This window comes from Dipodomys ordii, unplaced genomic scaffold (assembly GCF_000151885.1).
Source record: "Dipodomys ordii isolate 6190 unplaced genomic scaffold, Dord_2.0 Scaffold51, whole genome shotgun sequence".
Classification (NCBI taxonomy): domain Eukaryota; kingdom Metazoa; phylum Chordata; class Mammalia; order Rodentia; family Heteromyidae; genus Dipodomys; species Dipodomys ordii.
The window spans coordinates 1022117-1043337 of NW_012267267.1; the positions used below are offsets into that span (position 1 = coordinate 1022117).

Here is a 21221-nt window from a genome sequence, read left to right on the forward strand (position 1 = left end):
AAAACTAGGAACTTGTCGACTATCCATCCATAAGGAAATGTCAAATAAACATATGGTCCACTTAGAGAATGAAATACTAGGCAGCTACTAAAAGGGATCATGAGGAAAGAATATTTGCACACCCACAGAGGTGGTTGCATTAAATTGTTAACAAACAAAGTTTTCCCAGAGAATAAATGCATTCTGTGTGTGAAATATGAACAAGGGCATTTACATAGAAGCAGCCAATAGCTTCTGAAAAGACCCACCCTAAAATAGTATTAGTAGTCATCTCATAGTCATCTCTTTTGTCCTTAAAAATCTTTTGAGCAATCTGTATGACCTATAAAACATATTATTGTCTCAGACATATACTAGTTATTGCAAATAAGGAAAACCATAAATAATATAGGGCCCAATGGCCTGGAGCTTCTTGGGGCCAGGCAAAGACAGGAGCCTTCAGGCAGCTGTGAAGCCTTCTTGGTTCCTACAGCAACAACCTCTGGTCATGATTTTTTGTGTCTCATCACCTGTGATTATAGGGAGCATTTGCCTTAGTTTAGAAGTCAGTGCAAATCATCAGGTACTTAACAAATCTTATGTAATACCTGTACTTGGAAGCTCAGAGCTCAGTGGTGGAGACAGACAGCCTAAATCCTGATCTCCATGTAGCAGGGTTTGTGTATGATAAAGCACACAGAGGCCTCTAGAAAATGGAGCCCAGTTCTGAGGAGTTAGATGGGCACCCTGGAGTTCAAGTATAAACTTGTCTTCAGGGATTCACAGGAATTGGCTAGGATGGAAAGTAACTGGGCACAGAATGGACCAGAGGTCATGGGTGAATGACAAGTCACTTCTTTCTTAGAGGCATGCAAATGTTTCCCTGAACTCTTAGCCTACAACCTTTAAGTATAAACTAGCCTGTGAAGCCTACAGCACTAGCTTATGTTTCTCACCCTCATGCTAAGCCTTCTAAATAGAATTCTAGCTACAAGCACCTCTGTGCCAAGCTTTCTTTCCTCTCAGCGTTGGCACAAGGTATAAACTGTCTCTATAACTCTTCTCTCCAAGCCAGCAGAGTGGTGGTGACTCCAAGTCCCCTTGTTTGGCTAGCTCTTTGTTCTTCCTTTCTTGAGCCTCCTCTCCTATCCCTAGGCTGGGTTCACTCCTGTAGGCTCCCACAGCATCCTTTGCTTCCTAGCTCTAGACTTCACACCTGCTTCTTCATCCACCTCCCCAGAAGATTTGGACTCTTTGATACACAAGTCTTTTGTGTCAAGTAGTTCCCACAGCACCTTACCCCTCTGCCTGGTTCACAAGGAATCCCACAAGTATGGGTGTGACATGAATTAAGTTGAAATGAACCCAGACCCTTCTTTAGGCTACTGAGTAGGTTGCTCCCAAAGAGGCAGATTCCCAGCTGGGGAAACCAAGCTTTATGAAATTCAGAATTCCCCAGCTTATCACATATCAGGAAATAAGCACTCCAAGCATCCAGAGAATATATTCTGGCGGAGACCCCAGGTTTGGTGTCCCTTAGTCCACAGGCTATCTGGGGATCAGGTGATCTGGGCAGAGAACACTGATTGGTAGATGCCTGCTGTGTGCCAGAAGTGCCTGGGTATGTTGCATGTGTTGTCTCAGACGTCTCACCAAGTGCCACCTATGAGGTGACCCTGTGATCCACACATGACAGCCAGAGACACGAGAGCACAGGAATACCGCGCAGCTTCAGCTATGACGCTTGGGCTGCTAAACAGGTGCTTGATTCCTAGCTTTCCTGTTCCATGAGGGATTGATGTCACCCCATGATTCAGCACGGTTCACTCCAGGGTGTGCATTCATCACACCAAAGCTGGATTCATACCCCGTCATGGGGCTTCTCTGTTTCTGTGACAATGTCTTCATTTTCTCACAATGGACCAAAAAAAAAAAAAAAAGCCCAAAGCAATCAGCACAGCTGGGAAACCCAGGGGTTTCATCTCAGTTGTTTGCTTCTCCTTAGAATCACAGCCAAATATTTACTCCTTGGGAAGAGCTGTATTTGCATGCTAGAAGAACAGAGTGTAAAGTTGGTATTTAATCAACTTGTTTCCCCAACCTGCTACTGTGTCTGACCACCCACCATCCACCCAGTGTACCAGGGAGGGGAATAAACACACTTCTGACCTGGATGAACTAATGAATGGATGCGAAACAGTGTCACAGACCTAGCTGTAAATCCCACCTTTCAATGCTAATGCCCACAGGAAGTGCCCATCACGGACTGGACCTTTTACCAGCACCAACCTGACATGTTTATGCGGATTCTGGCTTACAGCTGGGCTGCTCCAGCCATCTCCCCACCCCCAACCAGACCCTCTGATCTCTTGGCAGGTGTGTTCTTTACTTTCCACACCTTCCACTTGGAGAGTGGCCACGACTACCTCCTCATCACTGAGAATGGCAGCTTCACCCAGCCCCTGCGGCAGTTGACTGGCTCAAGGCTACCAGCTCCCATCAGTGCCGGGCTCTATGGCAACTTCACCGCCCAGGTCCGCTTTGTTTCTGATTTCTCTATGTCATACGAAGGATTCAACATCACCTTCTCAGGTAAGGAGCACCAAGGTCCCCTGGAGAGAAGGGGTTGTAGAGCCATTCTGTCTCTCCCTCTCACTCTGTTGCCAGTCTCTGGTCTTCCTAGCAGATGTTTATTGACCACTCGAAGCTTGAGAATATTCTCAGTGCTGCCAAAAGAGGTACTTGGCTTAGACACAAGGATGAACTCACTTATAATGATCTTGGAAAGAGTTAGCAGGTTCACTGGGGGAAACTCCTCTGATCCAGGATTGTTCTGAACACCACCCACAGAGCTGGCTGAACAAGAGGAAGGACTTCACAAAAAACCCTTCCTGCCCTAGTTACTCCAAATTCTCCTAATTTACAACCTCAGCAATTACAAAAGAAAGAAAATTAACAGATCAGATAGTTTTAGTCTCATTTTGGATCTTCATCATCAATATTAATTTCATAATAATAGGTTGTTATCTTGGTGTTTAGAAATCCTGAAAAGAAAGTGCTTTCTTTGGCATTCAGGGAAGAAAGTGGGTTCTTGATCCTCTAATACTGAGCCCTCAGCCGCTCTTGTCCTAAGTTGTCCCCAGGCCTCCCACCACCTGGCCACTGGCAGGAAAGGGATATCAATAAATCTTTTTAGGATGGAGAAGAGAGATCTGGCCTCTAGGCACTGGAACATGGCCCAGATAAGTCTCCACGGGCCCTCCATGCTAGAAGCCACCTGCCAAGTGTCTTGGAAAGGCCTAGCCATTGAGACACAGGGAGACAGGAAACCTTGACTACGTGAAAAAGACTCTCCTAACCACTTAGAGTCCTGGGTGCTGTATCCAGAAGGGAGATGCCCTCTTCCACACTGTCATTGAAGGCACCAGGCAGGTCCCTGGTCCACAAATGCCACCCCGCCACGCTCAGCATCTGCCTCAAAGCCAGTGCCACTTCACAGGGTCCATTTGGAGTTGTTTTCCCAGTGTGAGCTGCGCAAGGCCCAAGGCCAGTCATGGACTCTGGCTTTCTGGAACCAGCTGATTGTACTGAGCCAAAGGGTGGGAGATTCTGCCTATCCCAAAGCTTGGGGCTCACATGGAGATACAGGGACAGGGAAGAAAAGTTGCTGAGCCTGTGAAACATCAGAAATCCTCCCTGGGGGGCCTCCCTTACAGATATTCTGCCCAGGCCAGTGCTCAAAACACCGAGGGTACAAACAGCCTACCTGGCCCTTCCTGTGCCAGTGTGCCATGCATTGTCTGTACCCCTGTCTGGCCTTGCCTCTGACCCTGTTTTCCTTTGACATTTGGCCTGTGCCTTCTCACCTTCTCTCTCTATCTCCCCAAGATATCCCTGAACCCCACGCCTCCAGGTGTCCCTGAACCCTACAATTCCACTATCTTTGCAGAGTACGACTTGGAGCCCTGTGAGGAGCCCGAGGTCCCGGCATACAGCATCCGGAAGGGCTTACAGTTTGGTGTGGGCGACACCTTGACCTTCTCCTGCTTCCCCGGGTACCGTCTGGAGGGCACCGCCCGCATCACGTGCCTGGGGGGCAGACGGCGCCTGTGGAGCTCGCCTCTGCCAAGGTGTGTTGGTAGGTGGTCACGTGCTTTCATTTTGCTTCACTTTAATGGGGTGGGCCAAAATTTAGTCCAGTGGTGCAAGGTGGTGGACTACACATGGCCAAGAGGCAGAGAGGGGTTGGGGTTTGAGAGCAGGCATGGTCTGCGCTCACCTGTGGTGGGACATTAGCCAGGAGCCTGACTTCCTCTCCAGGATAGGAAGGGATGAGGCTGTCCTGTAGCCAGGCCTGGGCTCTGAAACAAAATTGACGTGGATACTTGCACCTCCTCTTCCCTTTACCTGAAGGCCCATGCCTTAAGGTGCATAGAAATTTGGCTGAGCTATCAATTGGACCTACTGCACGGAGGTCCAGTTTCATAGAACTAACTGGGGCCTTACAACTCTGGTGGGAGTGCTTGCTTGGAGAATCCCTAAGGAGACCAGCCAGCCAGTTGAGAAGCAAGAGAGACAGGAGTCAGGCTCATTTACGAAGCACCCATCACACAAGCTACTACATTACAGGCATCTTGGGCCTGTAGATCAAAAGTAAACTAAACAAGGCTGGGATGTAGCTCAGAAGTAAGCACTTGCCTAGCAAATGCAACATCCTGGGTTCGATCCCCAGTACCAAAAAAAGAAAAGACAAAAAAAAAATAGTTACCCACCTCCCCCAAAAATAGTGAACAAGGAGCTGGGAAGGTGGCTCAGTGGTAGAGCGCTTGCCTTGCATGCCTGAGGCCCTGGGTTCGATTCCTCAGCACCACATAACCAAAAAGAAAAAAGCCAGAAGTGGCGCTGTGGCTCAAGTGGTAGAGCACTAGCCTTGAGCTGAAGAGCTGAGGGACGGCACCCAGGCCCAGAGTTCAGGCCCCACGACCGGACCCCAAAAAAAAAAAAAATAGTGAACAAAACAAGAAGGGCTCTCCATTTGGAGTGCACTGAGGGGAGACAGAAGCCACAAACACAGATAAGTACTGTGTCCCTCAGTGTTGTACAGAGAAAAAAAAATCAAGTCAGCTTAGAATATGCTGGAGATTATACCCAGTCCTTGGAAGTCAGTGATCAGGAGGATCTCAGCGGAAACCAACCTGGGCAACACCTACGACTGACATCTCAATCAGGAAGCCAGGTGTGGTGACGCATGCCTGTCATGCTAGCTACTTAGGAGGCACAGGGAGGATGATTATGGGCCAAGGCTGGCCCTAGGCAAAAACATAAGGCCCTGTCTGAAAACTAAGAAAGCAACACAGGCCTAGGGTGGTGTCTCAAGTGTTAGAGAACTTACCTAACCGGCTAGAGACCCTGAGTTCAAACTCCAGGACCTCAAAAATGTGCTGCAGATGAGATCACTCTTTTCAAGGGATGGACAAGAAAGGCGTCTCTGATGAGTTGCATTTTAGCTGTGATATGTGGAGAACTAAACAAGAAGGAGCAGAGGGGCAAGGCCCCAGCAGTGAGGCTGCCTGGTCTCTGAAGACTTCGAGGCAGGTGTAGAGCAGGTGGATGGAAAGCAGGAGGGGCTGCAACAAGTAGAGAGGTGGCAGGTTAGGGCTTGGCAGCCCTGCCTTCATCCTTGGCAGAGTCCCACAGCAGGCCGATCAGAGCTCAGGGCCTGGGGATGGCATTATGGGGGAAATAGGGTGGTATCCAGGGGAGCAAAGACAATTGCTAGCTGTTCCTAATTTGTAAAGCTATGGGTCTCCTTGCAGGGCTGGATGAAAGAGTGCCTGAATTAGCAATGTACTTACAGTGTTCACTGAATGTAAGATATGACATAAAACCCATCAGATACATAATACAGATCAAAGCAACCCTGCAGTGACTGTGACAGGGATCTTCATCTCGAAGCCCATGGGGCCCAGAGAGGTCACTCAGTGGAAGTTTGCCTGGGAACCATCCTTGAAACCAGCCTTACCTGGGACAGCTCTGTGGATCCCTAGTCTGCAGAGAACCACTAAACCAGGCTGCCACGGTGGGCTGAGCCCACTGAACAGCAACATTGGTCAAAGGACAAGTTTCTCCACTGCCCATTACTGATCATTAGGGTCACCAAATCTCTCAGCTTTCTGTTTATAAAGTGAAGACAGTAATGTCTAACTCAAAGGTCTTATTCTAGATTAAATGACTTATGTAACCATAAGCCAGTGAACACCAAATAGTTACCATCATTTGTCTAATAACTTTTTTGTCATTTATTTATGAATAACTGTCATTATTTCATTGGTAATATTTTATTACACAATCATAGAAAAGAAATACTAAGACCAAGAGGCATAGAATTCCAGTTTTCTTATTTTGAGGGTAGTACTGGAGTTTGAACTCCAAAACTTTATACTTGAAAGAGTTCTACCACTTGAACTATATCCCCAAATCTTTTTCCTCTAGTTATTTTTCAGGTAAGGACTCATGGTTTTCCCTGGACACTAGCCTCAGGCTACAATCCTTCTATCTCCACTTCCCTTAATGCTGGGCTTATGGACATGCATCCTGGTACTCAGCTTATGTTTTTTGTCTCACTAACATTTGCTAGACTGTCCTGGAATTGTGATCCTCCCATCTCTGCCTTCCACTTAGCTAGGATTACTGGCATGCACTCCCATGCTCTTCTCAGAATTCCATTTTTAAAAATCAATCCAATAACCCCAAAGTTTATTCATTCTCTTATACCTACCCCCAGGCAGCTATTCCCAGCTCTGAGCTGGCATACTCAGACACATGGAACTGACCCTAGGTAAATAGCCAGCTGCTCCTCAGGGAAGACACCATTGGGTGAGATAGTTCAGGGGAAATTTTTCTTGAATGGGTTCTCCAAGCCCATAGATGCATGCACACACACCAGCACTCCTGCTTCATTGATCTCATTACACAAACCATCCTTTCGCTTATTATTCCAATTACTGTTTGTTCATGACACCTCGCAATATTTTCATTATTACATTTGTCTTCTGTTTCACATGTTATTAATAACGCACAGTAATTATAATCACCTCTAATTACTGCCAGCCCTGCTACAGAGGCTCATGCTAGACGAGTGCAGGAATGCCCACTTGGGCTGCTCCCGGCCAGAGCCCGCCCACCCAGCAGGTGTCAATTGGATGATTTGGCTACCCAGAGCACTACCAGAACACTCGCAGCCCGGGCCTCCAAAGTATGGTGTGACCACAGATAGGGAGCGGGAGAGGGTAGTAGCTCTGACCTCAAGGGCCCTCTGATTTTGATGTGAGGGAGACAGTTCTTACCCTGAGGCCCCCAGTCTATAGCAAGAGCCACAGTCCCATCCTGGGGAGCTCCAGAGTGATAGAGAAGACCTAACCCTCTGCCTTGGGAGCCCCAGACTGACAGATAAGATACAGCTCCTGCCCTCGATGCGACCTCCTCTGACAGGGGTGACAGAAGTCGCAGATGGTTGAATCAGCAGCAGTACTTGCTGGTGCATATGACTGCTTGTTTCTCAGGAACATTTATTTGTTTCCATTTACGCCTGTGTTTGGCTTCTCAGTGTATCTGCTCACCTCCCCTGTTACTTTGGAAACTCTCCCAGAAGCAAAACGACATGGCTCTCCACCTGCTCCACCTTCCCTGCTGCCTAGGACCAAGACCCTGTCAGGAAGTCAGGACCTTGCTCATTGGTCAGGGACTGGCCACCTGTGAAGCTATCAGCCTTGGTTCCTTCCTCCGAAAAGATATTGATCACGCAGGCAAGATGGGAGGGCAGAGACAGTCCACAGAGTGACTATGCAGAAAGCCAGGCCCAGGAAATCTGTCCAAAAATAGGCTAGATCCCCATGTTTAAAGGAAGGCAACTTTCAGGAAGGCAGAAGGTAAGAAAACAGGGAAATGAGCCCCAGGCAGCTGAGGCACTCTTACCATGTGCTGCCTGACTTTCTGCCAGTTGTGGAGCACAGGCAGCTAGGGTTCCCAGTGGAAATAAGTAAACTCTAAGGATTCGCCTGTGATAGGTTGAGAGGAGAGAAGAGGAATAACAGTGGTTGAGGGCCTACTATATGCTAACCCCTCCACCATTTATCACCTACATCTCACATGAAATTGCAGGCCTTCACTCTCCCCAGTCCTGTGAGGGACTGACTATCTAGAAGCAGATGAGGAGACCGAGGTCCAGAGTTGATGTAACTTATCTGTCTGCCGCCAGGGTCTGTGCTTGTCACAATGTGCCATCTGCCTAGATGGAGGAGAGGTCTTGACCCAGAGACAGAAGGGCAGTGCTTCAGAGGTGCTCATGTGGTATTATACCATCGTCAGCAGGCCCTGTGAGCCCGCACCTTCAGTGAGGGCTCCCAGCAAATGCACATACTTCAGAAACAAAGCTGCTGAAATCGACAGCCACTGCCTCCAGGATGCCATCTACCACTGGCCCTTCAGTTTTCTGCCCCAGCTCAGTGTATTCATCAAAGTAGATGGTTTGCTTTACAAATCAGTTTTATGGAAAGCACTCAGGGCTCCCTCTCTCCATCAAGCCTACCAAGCAAGGGACTCAGCCCAGTGTGATGGCTCAAGCCATCCCACTATATCCTAGAGGCTTGAGAAGTGGCGATTCAAGGATGTTGGCATAAAAGTGAGGGTCAGTCTCAATCATTGGCTGGACATAATGGCATGTGCCTGTCATTCCAAACTAAAGGGGCAATACAATGGCCGGAAGCAGTGAATCACACCTATATTCCAGAGGCAAAGGGAAGCACAAACAGGAGGATCACAGTCTAGGAAAGCCAAAACATAAAAAACATAATTCTGGCCTGAAGATAACCACTGCAAAAAGGGACTGGCAAAATTGCTTAAGTGCTAGGGCACCTGCTTAGCAAGTGTGAGGCTCTGAGTTCAAACAGTGTGTGGTCACTATCTTCAAAGGACTAAGAGCAACCTTGGGGACAAGGGAACATACAAGTGCATGATAATGTCTGTGGGGAGTCCAACTCTGCTGCTGGTAGGCTACCAGCTTAGAGCAACTAAGGTTGAAAGCAGTGGTCTGGACCTCAGGGCCCTTCCAGCCAAGGACTGTGCCTAGAATAAGGACACTGTAGGTGATTTGGAGAAATCTGACTGGCTTCCATCCACTGCAGCGATTCCAAACATGTTCCAAACTCCCCATATGTCCAGACAAATAATGAGTCTGCCATCTGGCCTTGTGTTTACATCCTTCTGGAACCTAATTATTTTTAGGACTGTGCATCTTCTGAGGCCAGTGTATGCCATATTCATCCATTCATTCATTTGGCAAATGTTTATTTTACAGATGATCTTGGCTAAGCCTTGGAAATTCATAGATATGTCAAGCATGGCCTGAGTCCTCAAGTAGCTCACAGTTTGGGTGAGGGAAGACAGGAAGGTAACAAACAGTCAAGGAAAAATGTGGCAGGGCCCTGGTCTGAGAGGGACTTCACAGCTGAGGACTTCAGGGAATCCACTGTAGGGTCTCTGGGCATGTACGGGTACTGATCCTGTCTCAACCAGGTGCTGTGTGTGTGTGTGTGTGTGTGTGTGTGTGTGTGTGTGTGTGTGTGTGTGTGTCAGAGAGACAGAGATGTGACAAGCCCCAAAGGATCCCAGTAGAGCTGAGGAGGTGGAGACCTAACAAATCAAGGAACATGGCATACATACTATAAATAACAGCGTGAAGACAATGGAAATGAATGACTAATCCAGGAGAGAAACAGATTTCCGGAAAGGGTGGGATTTCACTAGTTGATCAGTGCAACAGGGTTTTGATGAGGTGGTGTGAAAACTTTCTCAGTGCCTAAGGGCCCTAAACTTCAGGCCCAAGGGAGTGATGTTCTCGGCCTTTCCTTTTAGGGAACTGAGAGATTTCATGTAAATGGTTTAAATAGAGTGTCTCTGTTTAAACTAGGGGTGATAATTGTATTTGCCTCATGGGATTATGTGAGCATAGCTGAGGTTTCTTGCAGAAGATCTATCTTGGTGCTTTGTAAAGAAGAGTTAGCAATTATTATTCAATCTTGTCCCCTGCTAGTTTCCATCTTTGGATACTGAAAGGCTTCCTCCCTCCTTGCTTGGCTGCCTCCTTCTTGGCCATTTCTGGTACTATAATATCATACAAACAGATGTGGGGAGCAATGTCTTTCTAATACAGTGAAAGATAGTGATGTCTAGTGGTTAGTTGCTGTTTCCACAGCAGAGAGAGAGAGATCAGGAGGGAGAGAGATGGCAAAACTGGGCAGAAGTATATGTTTTACAAGGCTAATAGGTAGTCCTGGAGACCAACAGGCAGATGTACAAGTAGGCAGGCAAACAAACTTGGAGGTTCTCCAGAGCTATGAGATGTTTCCTTCACGCCACTGAGGTGGGTTAATCTATGGTTATCTTGATTCTCTTTCCAGCTGAGTGTGGGAATTCAGTCACGGGCACCCAGGGTACACTGCTGTCTCCCAACTTTCCTGTGAACTACAATAACAATCATGAATGCATCTACTCCATCCAGACCCAGCCAGGGAAGGGGATTCAGCTCAGAGCCAAGGCTTTTGAACTCTCTGATGGAGATGTCCTCAAGGTAAAGTTGATAGATTGCATAGAGCATGTATGTTTCTATGTGCAAAGGCATACCTACTCTGTCATTATCCCCAGGCAAATGATCCAACCTTTCTCCTTCCTTCCTCTCAAGATGGTGTCCTCAGTCACCAATTTGAAAAACCAAATTGGATTTGGGGGCTCAGGGTCTAAGAATGTAGTGTTGGAGTTTGCTTGGGGACTGTCTGCTCTATAAGTTTACTGCATAATCAAAAGTCATGTCAAACAAAATTAATGTAATTGGTAGATCAGGCTTCACATTATGAACTGTGACCTTCAACTTGGATAATGAACATCTCATAGGATAGATGTGCCTACATGTGTGTGTGTGTGTATGTGTGTGTGTGTGTGTGTGTGTGCCCCTGTGTGTTTGTAGATGTATTTATATATGTACATTGTGGATGTAGATACTTCTTTTGCCAGTCCTGGGGCTTGAACTCAGGGCCTAGGCACTGTTGCTGAGCCTCTGTGTGCTCAAGACTAGCACTCTCCCACTTAAGCCTCAGCACCACTTCCAGCTTTTTCTGAGTAGTTTGTTGGAGACAAGAGTCTCACGGACTTTGCTGCCCAGACTGACTTGGAATCTTTGGATCTGGGATCCTCAGATTTCAGCCTCCTGAGTAGTTAGGATTACAGGTGTGAGCCACTGACACCCAGTTGTAGATACTTTCATATGCACATTTTCATATGTTGAATTTGTATGTGTATCGGGTCTAGAGGATCTGTTTCTGTATATACTTAATATCAGCATGTTTCATCTGTATGCATTCATTCCTTCTTTGAGAATACAGCAATGTCAGTATGTAATGATGGTACTCTGTGGGTGACAGTGGAACAAAGTGTGTTCAGATCTGTATTAGGGCTCCTGTGATGTATTAGTGGCTCCTGTCTGTAATCTTAGCTATTTGGGAGACTGAGATTGGGAAGGCACTGTTTGAAGCCAACCCAGCCATACATATAAGAGCCCTTCTTGACCAATAGATGGATATAGAAGCATACACCTGTCATCTTAGCTACATGGTAAGCTGAGATTAGAAGGACTGTGTTTTCTAGGCCAATTCAGGCATAAAAATCTATCAGACTCTTGCTCAATGAATGAAGCTAGGCATGGTGGTGAACAACTGTCATCCTAACTACAATGGGAAGTCTAAAATAGATGGACCATGGTCCAAATTTGTGCGAAGGCAGGATGTCAGACCCTGTCTCAAAAGTGTGAGACCTGAGCTCAAACTCAGTATCAGCAAAAGAAAAAAGAAGATTGATATAAAGGAAAGAAATGGTAGGAATTAGATGGTGGTGAGGGTAATAGAGAGAGAGTTGTTAAGATCTTGAGCTTATGTCTATCTTAAATTGCTTTTGTGAGCTGGGCACTGGTGGCTCATGCCTGTAATCCTAGCTACTCAGGAGACTCAGATCTGAGAATCACAGTTCAAAGCCAGCCCAGGCAGGAAAGTCTGTGAGACTCTTATCTCCAACAAACCACTAGAAAACCAGAAGTGGCACTGTGGCTCAAGAGGTAGAGCAGTTGCCTTGAGCTGAAGAGTGCAAGAACAGGCACCCAGGCCAAGAGTTCAAGCCCCATTACCAACAAAAAAAATTGCTTTTGTGTATGTGTGATTGTCTAAGCTCTCTATGGTCTTTATTTCTGACCTAGGAAATCCCTGTTTTCTTGCATGTGTGACCTCTGATCTGTTCCTTATCCTGGTAACTGCAGATTTCCTAAAAATTGTTACACACATAAACACACACACACACACACACACACACACACACACACACACACAGAGTCACATACACATTGTCTCCCATCACCATCTGATTTCTTTTTATTTTAGTCCCTGCCAGGGGACCTTGCTGCTACTGACATAAGCAAGACAAGAAGAGCCTTAAAATGCAAAAGTATAGAAAGGCAATTCCCAGCTCAGGATAGCAAATGGAATGCCTACATAGAACTACGTCCTCCACAGGTTCTCATGAGAATGACTCTAAGAGCATAAAAGCAGAGGATTATGGCCTCAGTCTTAGAAATTATGAGAGTGTCTTTCACATACAACTGAAAGGAATTTCTGCCAAATGAAATGTTCAAGAAAGAACTGGAATTGAGAAAAGCCTAATCAAACCACAATTCACAGAGGTGAAGTCTTGTCTGTGGATTAAGTGCCAGAAACATTAAGGAAAACCCACCCAGCTGTAAGCAGTAGAACATAGAGCCAATAACAAAACTTGGATCATTGGTAGGGACAAGATCCCAATCCTATCAGTCCTCAGAACACATACTGAACTTGAAGGAGCACACAGAACCATGATATCCAGGTCATCTGGCTTTTGTTGACATTCAGAGAAAGCAAGGTAATGACATGACTGATGGCTATCACAAGTGGCCAGGCTCATTAGAGAAAATATACTATGATCTCTACCACCACTCCCTTCAGAAATGTACCTGCTTGTTCTCCGTAGAGATTAGGGAGTGTTTACCTTCTCCATTTGCCTTCTCCCTTCTTGATGATGTGCCTACAAGGAAATTAACCTGATATGTATGTAAATCAAAATCAGAGCTAATTGTCCCCCTGCACACTGAAGAACAGAAATATTCTTTAAAAGCTACTAATTTGTATTTTCTTAACAGGATTTGAGAGAATATTATATTTATGGGACAAAAAAATAGGCAATAATGAAAATAGAGCAATATGAGCTGAGGAAAGATGAATGGAGACAGAAAACATGATCACCCAATTAAAAAACTGGAATGGAGGCAATGAAGATAAGGTGGTAAACCACAGAAAAATGAAATCAGGTCATTATAAGATGCATTACAGAACTTCTCCCACATCTCATAAGGAAATGAAAAGGAGAATTCTTTTATATTAATAAAATGCACAATCAATCCATAATAAAACTTTATGTGCCAAGTAACATAGCATGAATAAATTAAATGTGAACTGCTAGAAATGTAAAAGAATTTAATAAAGTTACAGTCATCATAGAATATTTTAATATGTCTCTGTTAGTCTCTGACATATCACCTAGGTTAAAAATAAATAAGGATTTGAGTAGTTCAAATAATATAACACAACACAAAGAAAGTCAAAGAAAGGTACTTGTAAAAATAAAGGCAGGAAAGACTACCAGGGGCCCCAGGGGAGGAGGCTATATCTGTTATTGACCAAAACAACAACTGGTGTTTTGAAAAATAACTATTATAATAGATAAAGCTGGTAGGACTGATCAAGAAATAAACAACAAATGTAGAATAATGGGGAATGAAAAATGCAGCATAGTCATGAATATAGTAGAGATTATTAAAATAAGAAATATGCACAAATAACAAGTTAAGACATCTGAGAGCTCAAATTCAATGGAAAATTTTATAGATTAAAAGAACATTCACATATTCCAGGCACAGTGGCTCAAGCCTACAATCTTAGCTGCTCAGGAGGCAGAGATTGAAGGATCTTGGTTTGAGGCCAGCCTAAACAAAAAAGTTCCCCAAGACACCATCTGAACCAATGGATTGGCATGGTAGTACATGTCTGTTATCCCAGCTATGCGTAGAGCACAAATAGGAAGATCATAGACCAGGACCAGTCTGGACTTTCGTTTAAAACACTGTCTCAAAAAACAAACAATGCAGAAAGGTCTGGTGGTATGGCTTGAATGGTAGGAGTGCCTCCCTGACAAACAAGAGACCCTGACTTCAAACCTCAGCACCACAAAAAGTACTAATTAAAAATGAAAAGGAAATCTGAATAAACTGGGTCTTAGGTTAAAAATTACAGTTCCACTATATATCTCTCAGAAGCCTCAGGCTTATACTATTTTACAGGTAAACTTTTAACAAAATTTCAAGGAACCATTCATCTCTGCAGTAATCAAACCATTTCACAAAAGAATAAGTTGTGATCCTTCTCCCAAATCATGTATGTTGAAAAGTAGAATGGTGGTTTGCAGAAGCCAGAGGAAGAGAGATTGGGGAGGTAATGGGTGTGGTACAAAGCCCTAGTCAGACAGGAGGAAAGAACTCTTGTCTTTAGGATCTATTATACAACATGGTTAATATGGTAAGCAGTACAGAAATGGATCAAATATCTCAAAGTCACACTCCAAAAAAGCAGTGATGATTCAGGTGATGAATATGTTAATGTGTTTGATTTAATTTTCAGCACTTTGTTTTTGTAAATCATAACATCACTTCATAGCCCATAAATATATGCAGAGATAGTTTGTCAATTTATCATTTTAAAAACTTTAAAAAAAAAAACAGAAACCAGAAACTATGAAGCCTGTCTTATGCTAACATACCTGAAAATCCAGGATCCGGTGTCAGATTGAATCTAGATAGGGGTTAGAGACAAAGCAACCAAACAGGCCCAATGCCAGGAACGTAAGGATGTGTCAACAGAACATGGGTCATAACTCTTCAAATATTGGCAATTTCATGTGACCCAATCTAATATTCTGTGAGCAGATTAGAAGAAATAAATGCATGATCCCAAAATACCAAGTGAAAAAATTCAATATCCATTCTTGATTTTTAAAAAGATCTTTAAAAAAGCCAAACCTTATTAATAGAGCCACATTTCTATCATATTTCCCAATGTGATAGAAAGTTTTTACCAAACACCTACAGTCTACATGGTACTGTAGCAGCAAAAACTTCCAGAAGATTTCCAGTCAATTCCAGAATACAGCCATCCCCAGTAATATTAGGCATTGTACCAATGAGCCAGCCCATTACAGTTATTCCAAAAAATGAAAAAGATAAAAACAAACCATGAAAATTAGAAAGGAATATGGAAAATTGCCTCATTTATTTAAAAAAATACAAACAATTCAACTAATAAGCTATCAGGACCAATAAGACAATTCAGCAAAGCAGCTGGTGTTTCCTATAACCAATTAAAGCATGTAATCAGGAAGAGAAAAAAAGTCTCATTCATAATAGAAATGAAAACTGTAAACCATCCAGAACTATGTTCCCCAACTTGTGTATAATCTTTACTGAGAAAATTATAAGACTTTATTTCGAAGACAATATAAAATAAATGTCGGGAAATGTCATGCTCATTGATGAACAGATAATAGGAGCCAGCAATACACAGAAGAAGAGAGAATTGTTGATAAACATGCAATTACTACAGCTCAACCTCAGAGGTAATCATGGGAATGCAAATTAGAATGAGGAACTATTAGGCCTCCATCAAACTGGAAAAAAAAATCAGAATGCCAGAGAATACCAAGTGTTGGCGAGGATAAAAACGATGAAAACTGTTGTCCCTTGCTTTTGGAAGTGCCAATTAGTATCCTTCCTCAGAAAGCAACCTGACAATATCTAATAAAGTTGAACCTGCAGCCAGCTCCAGCTAGAGCTGCTCATCCCAGTGAAACTCAAAACACTTGTATGCAAAGAATGCTCAAGGCCATGGCGCCCGTGTTGTTTGTTACTGCATGTGGAAAGTTCTTCACTTTAGCATGCTCATTCGGAAACCAGCCACCTTGCTGATCTGTCTTGTTAGATGTTCCAGATGGCCTGGACTTCCTTAGATTTCTCAGGGAGACATAACACTGATAGCCATAGCCTGTGAAGAGATAAATATATATGAAGGCCCAAGTCCCAGTGCAAATTGTTAGGAATAAGAGCATGTGACTGAGAGACACAAATGACAGCTTGATTAAATGGAGCCAGACATCATGAATATGGATTGGAAGAGTTAATATCACACAGGTGCAGGTTTTCCTCAAATCAATCCATACATTTAACATAACTCAATCCGAATGACAGGGAGATTTTCTTTGGGGAGGTTTTGCTTTTTTTTAATTTCATAAAAACTTATTGAGTTTTATCTAGACAAGTAAATGTGAGAAAAATATATTCTTAAGCTAAAAACACAGGAGGTCTTTCACTATAGTGTAATTAAATATAAAGCTGTAGTCAATAAGGTAGTGTAAATCAGGCACAAGAATTCACAAATTAGACAAATACAATAGAATAGAAGGTTTTCAAATAAAACCAAGTTTATATGATGGTGCATGAATTATATCTGGGATTAAGATGGTTTAAATTTGGTGGTGGGTAAATATTTACCAACAGGATTTAGTTGGATAAACAATCAACCAAATGCAAAAATAAATTCTAGATGGAATTTACTTACAGGAAAACACTGATTTTCTTATTTATCATACACTTACCAAGTGCCTCTAATGAGCCAAGGAAAGTCTGGATGTTGATGGGTCAATAATTATATTCTGGGTTGGGTTTATTTTATGATGGAAATTCCTACAACTATTTTTGGTTTTGAGTAGTGGGGGTGGGGAGGGGGGGCAGGCTGGCCTGGTACTGCTGAGCCATACCTCCAGTCCTGTCCTTAATTGGATATTTTTAGGATAGGGTCTCCTTTCCTGCCTTGACACGTGCCTGAGATTGGATCTGTCTACATCTTTGACTCCCTGTTGTCTCTGGGATTGCAGACTCACACCTCCCTGTTCAGCTTCCTCCATGGAGACAGAATTGCTCAGCCTTTTCTGCTGGGGTTAGCCAGGTACCTTGATCCATCTAATCTCAGCCAACCCTGTATCTTGGGATGATAGTTGAATGAGTTAAGAGGTCTCACAATCTTTTCTGCCCAGGCTGGCCTCGAGCCAGGATCCTCTCATTCTTAACCTCTCAAGTAACTAAGATGACAGGTGTGAGCCACCCATCCACCTCCTTATAGATACTTATTCCTTCCTTCCTTCCTTCCTTCCTTCCTTCCTTCCTTCCTTTCTTCCTTCCTTCCTTCCTTCCTTCCTTCCTTCCTTCCTTCCTTCAGTGCTGATACTGGGGCTTGAACTCAGGGCCTCCCATTTTCACTTGGCTTTTTCACTTAATACGAGTGCTGTACTATTGAGCGACACCTTTACTTCCAGATTTTTGCTGGCTAGTTTGAGATATGAGTCTCACAGACTTACCTGTCCAGGCTGGCTTCAAATCACAATCTTCAGGTCTCAGCCTCTTGTGTACATAGGCTTACAGACTTGAGCTACCAGTGTTACAGATATTTAAATGCTGTTGTGGAAAATGGCACTTAATGTCTTGAAAAATAAATTGATTATGCTTGAGTGAAAGTTGCTCTATTATATCTATAGCTCTATTGTGTTTTTGTAAAAAATATATGAAATAAATCTATGTTAAAGAAATTTATAGAACAAAACCTGGAAAGACTGACATCTTAGTAGGATGAAGAGGGAGATCCTGTACCTATTATATTTTATTAATTAAAAATATGTTCTTAACCGTATTTTCACAATAAAAAATTAAAAATAAAAAGAGGTTCTTAATACCATCATACACTCAATGAGTGTTCAAATTTTCCATTATCTCATGAATGCCATACTTTAAAAAAAATTAGTTTATTTATTTAAATCAGGCTCCAAATAAAGTCCACACATGGGATTTTCTTGTCTCATGTTCTTGTGAACTAGAAGGTTTTCCCTTCATCTTTTTTCATCTTTCTCCCCATGTAATTTATTTGTTGAGAAAGTATGTCTACTTGTTCAGTGGAATTTTCCACATTCTGGATACCCAGTATATTACTTCATATGTTCTTTCAGTTCTCTATGATTCTTTAGGATGGAAATTGTATCTAGAGGCTTGATCTGATCAGGTTCGATTTGTTTCCGGCAAGGTAATTCCATCACATTGATCTCTCTTCCATCAAGAAGGCTATGACTTTTGACTTTGCTTCTTATTATGATATAGTAACTGTTGACAACACCTTGAATCATTAATTTCAATGTATGTCTTTATGGTGAAATATATATATATATATATGGATAACAATTGGGATACAATAATTGGTAAACTTCAAACTGGTGTGATCTCAAGATGGAACACTAGGATTCTGTCACTCAACATAAAACAATAGCACACAGGATCTGGAAACAGATTGGAGGCTCTTAGAAACCCAAACAACTCTCTGTAATCTACAGCACTGTTAGCTTGAAGGATGGCTCCTTTTTCAAGGCTTTGCTTCATAAATAGTAGGACAGAAATATTGTTTCAATTTGCTGGCAGCTGGCACCACATTGTGTGCCATGCACAAATATTCATCACCCACCCATAGATCCCGTCTTTGATATTTACCAAAACACCAGGGGGTCTCTCACTCAATCACAACTTCTGTTGTTATTTGTACAATTATCTCCAAAGGAGCAGCAACCTCAAAACCTGGGGAGTTCAGTTCATTATTCTGATGATTGTTGCCTTTGATGGTGCTCAGAAGTTCAGAGGACAGATGGGAATCAGAGAGGCCAGATGCCTGTGCGATTCCACCCTTGGCAAGCCCAGCAGGCCCTAGCTGGATCCTTCATTACAAGGGAGAAAGGGGCAGAGTCCTTCATTACAGGGGGTAGGGAAAGAAAATCTCCATGACATGCCAATCACTGTAACTCCATCCTTCCTGGGTCCCAGGGATCATATCCAGCAGAGTGGTCAAGACAGGCCACTGCCAACCGTTGGGTGAGGTCAAATGGGAGAATGACTGTCTCATGCACTGGAAGGACAGAACTGTGTCGTTTAGCAATGCTGAGATGTTGAATGCTTTCAGACTGTCTGTCTGCAGAAACAGATGGCTTGGGAAGTCAGGCAGACCCATTGGGCCTTCCCTGGCTGACAAAGAGTAAGCTGATGGCATGTGGGAGAGGAGGGAACAGAAGCAGACCTCCACTGGAAAGGTTAGAACAGCAACGAGTTCCCAAAGATGAGATTTGCATTAGATGGGTTGGACACAGAGCTGACAACCAGAGGGACCGAGATAACTTCCACAGCTTGGCTTCACTGGGCTGTCTTTCCTGCATCTGAAAACAAACTGCCACTGGTGCTAAGAACTGGGGATGTGGGCTGCAGGGTGAGAATTACTTGAAATACAGCCTTGCTGATGACACTGGATTGAGGTCCCCTGTTTCCAGGTCTATGATGGCAGCAACAATTCTGCCCGTCTGCTGGGGGTCTTCAGTCGCACTGAGATGTTGGGGGTGACTTTGAACAGCACATCCAGCAGCCTGTGGCTTGACTTCGTCACGGATGCTGAAAATACCAGTATGGGCTTTGAACTGCAGTTTTCCAGTAAGTTCACATCTGAAATCCCTAAAACAAGAAAATTGCCTATCATGTTTCATTACTTCATTTATTAGTTTCTCTTTTTTCTGATATTTGATAATGACAATAATTGCCACAGCTTTATTTTTCACTTGAATGTTATCATTGCAGAGTATGTTCCCAAGTACAAACAGTTGACTACACAACAGTACATTTTGTTATGCCAGCAATGGTGCATATATCTTGGCTTTTTTTCAAATTTTTGTTGTAAAGGTGATGTACAGAGGGTTTACAGTTATATAAGTCAGGTATTGAGTAAATTTCTTTTTGAACAGTATCACCCCCTCCCTCATTTTCTACCAGTTTTTCCCCTCCCAACCCCCTTTCCTTGTATAGTTCATTTCCAATATGGTATCCAGTGAATATCACTGCTGAATTAGTTCACCCTTTGTCCGATCATTTCTGTGCTTCCCTTTCCCTTCCCAAGTCAGATAAACTTACATAGAAATAAAAAAAAAAACAGTGATAAAAGGGGAAAAAGAGAAAGAAAAAAAAAGAACCACAAAAAGTAAAGTTAAAAACCTCTTGTTGTAGCTATTTCTATTTTAGTTTTCTGTACCCTTTGTCTTGTATATAAGTTTATCTGATCCATGGAAGGGAAAGAGAATCACAGAAACAGCAGGACAAAGGATGAACTAATGCAGCAATGATACTCACTGGACACTATGTTGGAAATGAACTTTACAACTTGCGGGGGAGGGGCTGGGAAGGTGGCTCAGTGGTAGAGCGCTTGCCTTGCATGCCTGAGGCCCTGGGTTCGACTCCTCAGCACCACATAAGCAAAAAGAAAAAAGCCGGAAGTGGCACTGTGGCTCAAGTGGTAGAGCGCTAGCCTTGAGTTGAAGAGCTGAGGGACAGCGCCCAGGCCCAGAGTTCAGGCCCCGTGACCGGACCCAAAACAAAAACAAAAACAAAATCTTGCGGGGGAGGGGAAAGTGGGGGGGGGGAGTTGAGGAGGGAGAACAGTGTTCAAAAAGAAATGTACTCATTAACTTACTTAAGTAACTGTAGCCCCCTGTTCATCACCTTTAAAATAAATAAAAAACAAACCTCTTGTTTCCATTTCTTGGAGTTCATTTCATAAGCAGCATTTTATATGATCATATGCACATAGCTATTGAGCCCTTGTGATCCTCTCCTAAGAATATCCTCCTTTGGTCTCACTATATGAGTGTTTAGAGCCCTGTTTAATTTATCATAGTTTTATTAGTTTCTTTGTCCACTGGACACAAAGAGTGGACCCCATTAAAATCTAAGGAATGTATCAACAGAATTTGTTATGTGCATACAATTATTATTTGGCCATAAAGTAATATAATGCAGGCTTCGATAGAAGTGAGCCTCAAACATTCCACTGAGTCAGTCACAAAGGCCACACGCTATGTGATTCTGTTTTTAGGAACTCCCCCAGAGCAAGCAAATGGAATAGAGACAAAAGGCAAATGGGCTGAGAAAATGAGGGGAA

At 43.5% G+C, this 21221-nt stretch overlaps 1 protein-coding gene across 1 annotated transcript in view; it reads left to right on the forward strand.

The window, feature by feature from the left end:
* Csmd2 (CUB and Sushi multiple domains 2) overlaps window positions 1-21221 on the forward strand; it is a 522404-nt gene that overhangs the window by 357749 nt on the left and 143434 nt on the right. The window contains exons 20-23 of the mRNA XM_013020489.1: window positions 2356-2571; window positions 3929-4117; window positions 10437-10606; window positions 19567-19723. Coding sequence (XP_012875943.1) covers window positions 2356-2571; window positions 3929-4117; window positions 10437-10606; window positions 19567-19723 — 732 coding nt within the window. The remainder of the gene's footprint in view (window positions 1-2355; window positions 2572-3928; window positions 4118-10436; window positions 10607-19566; window positions 19724-21221) is intronic.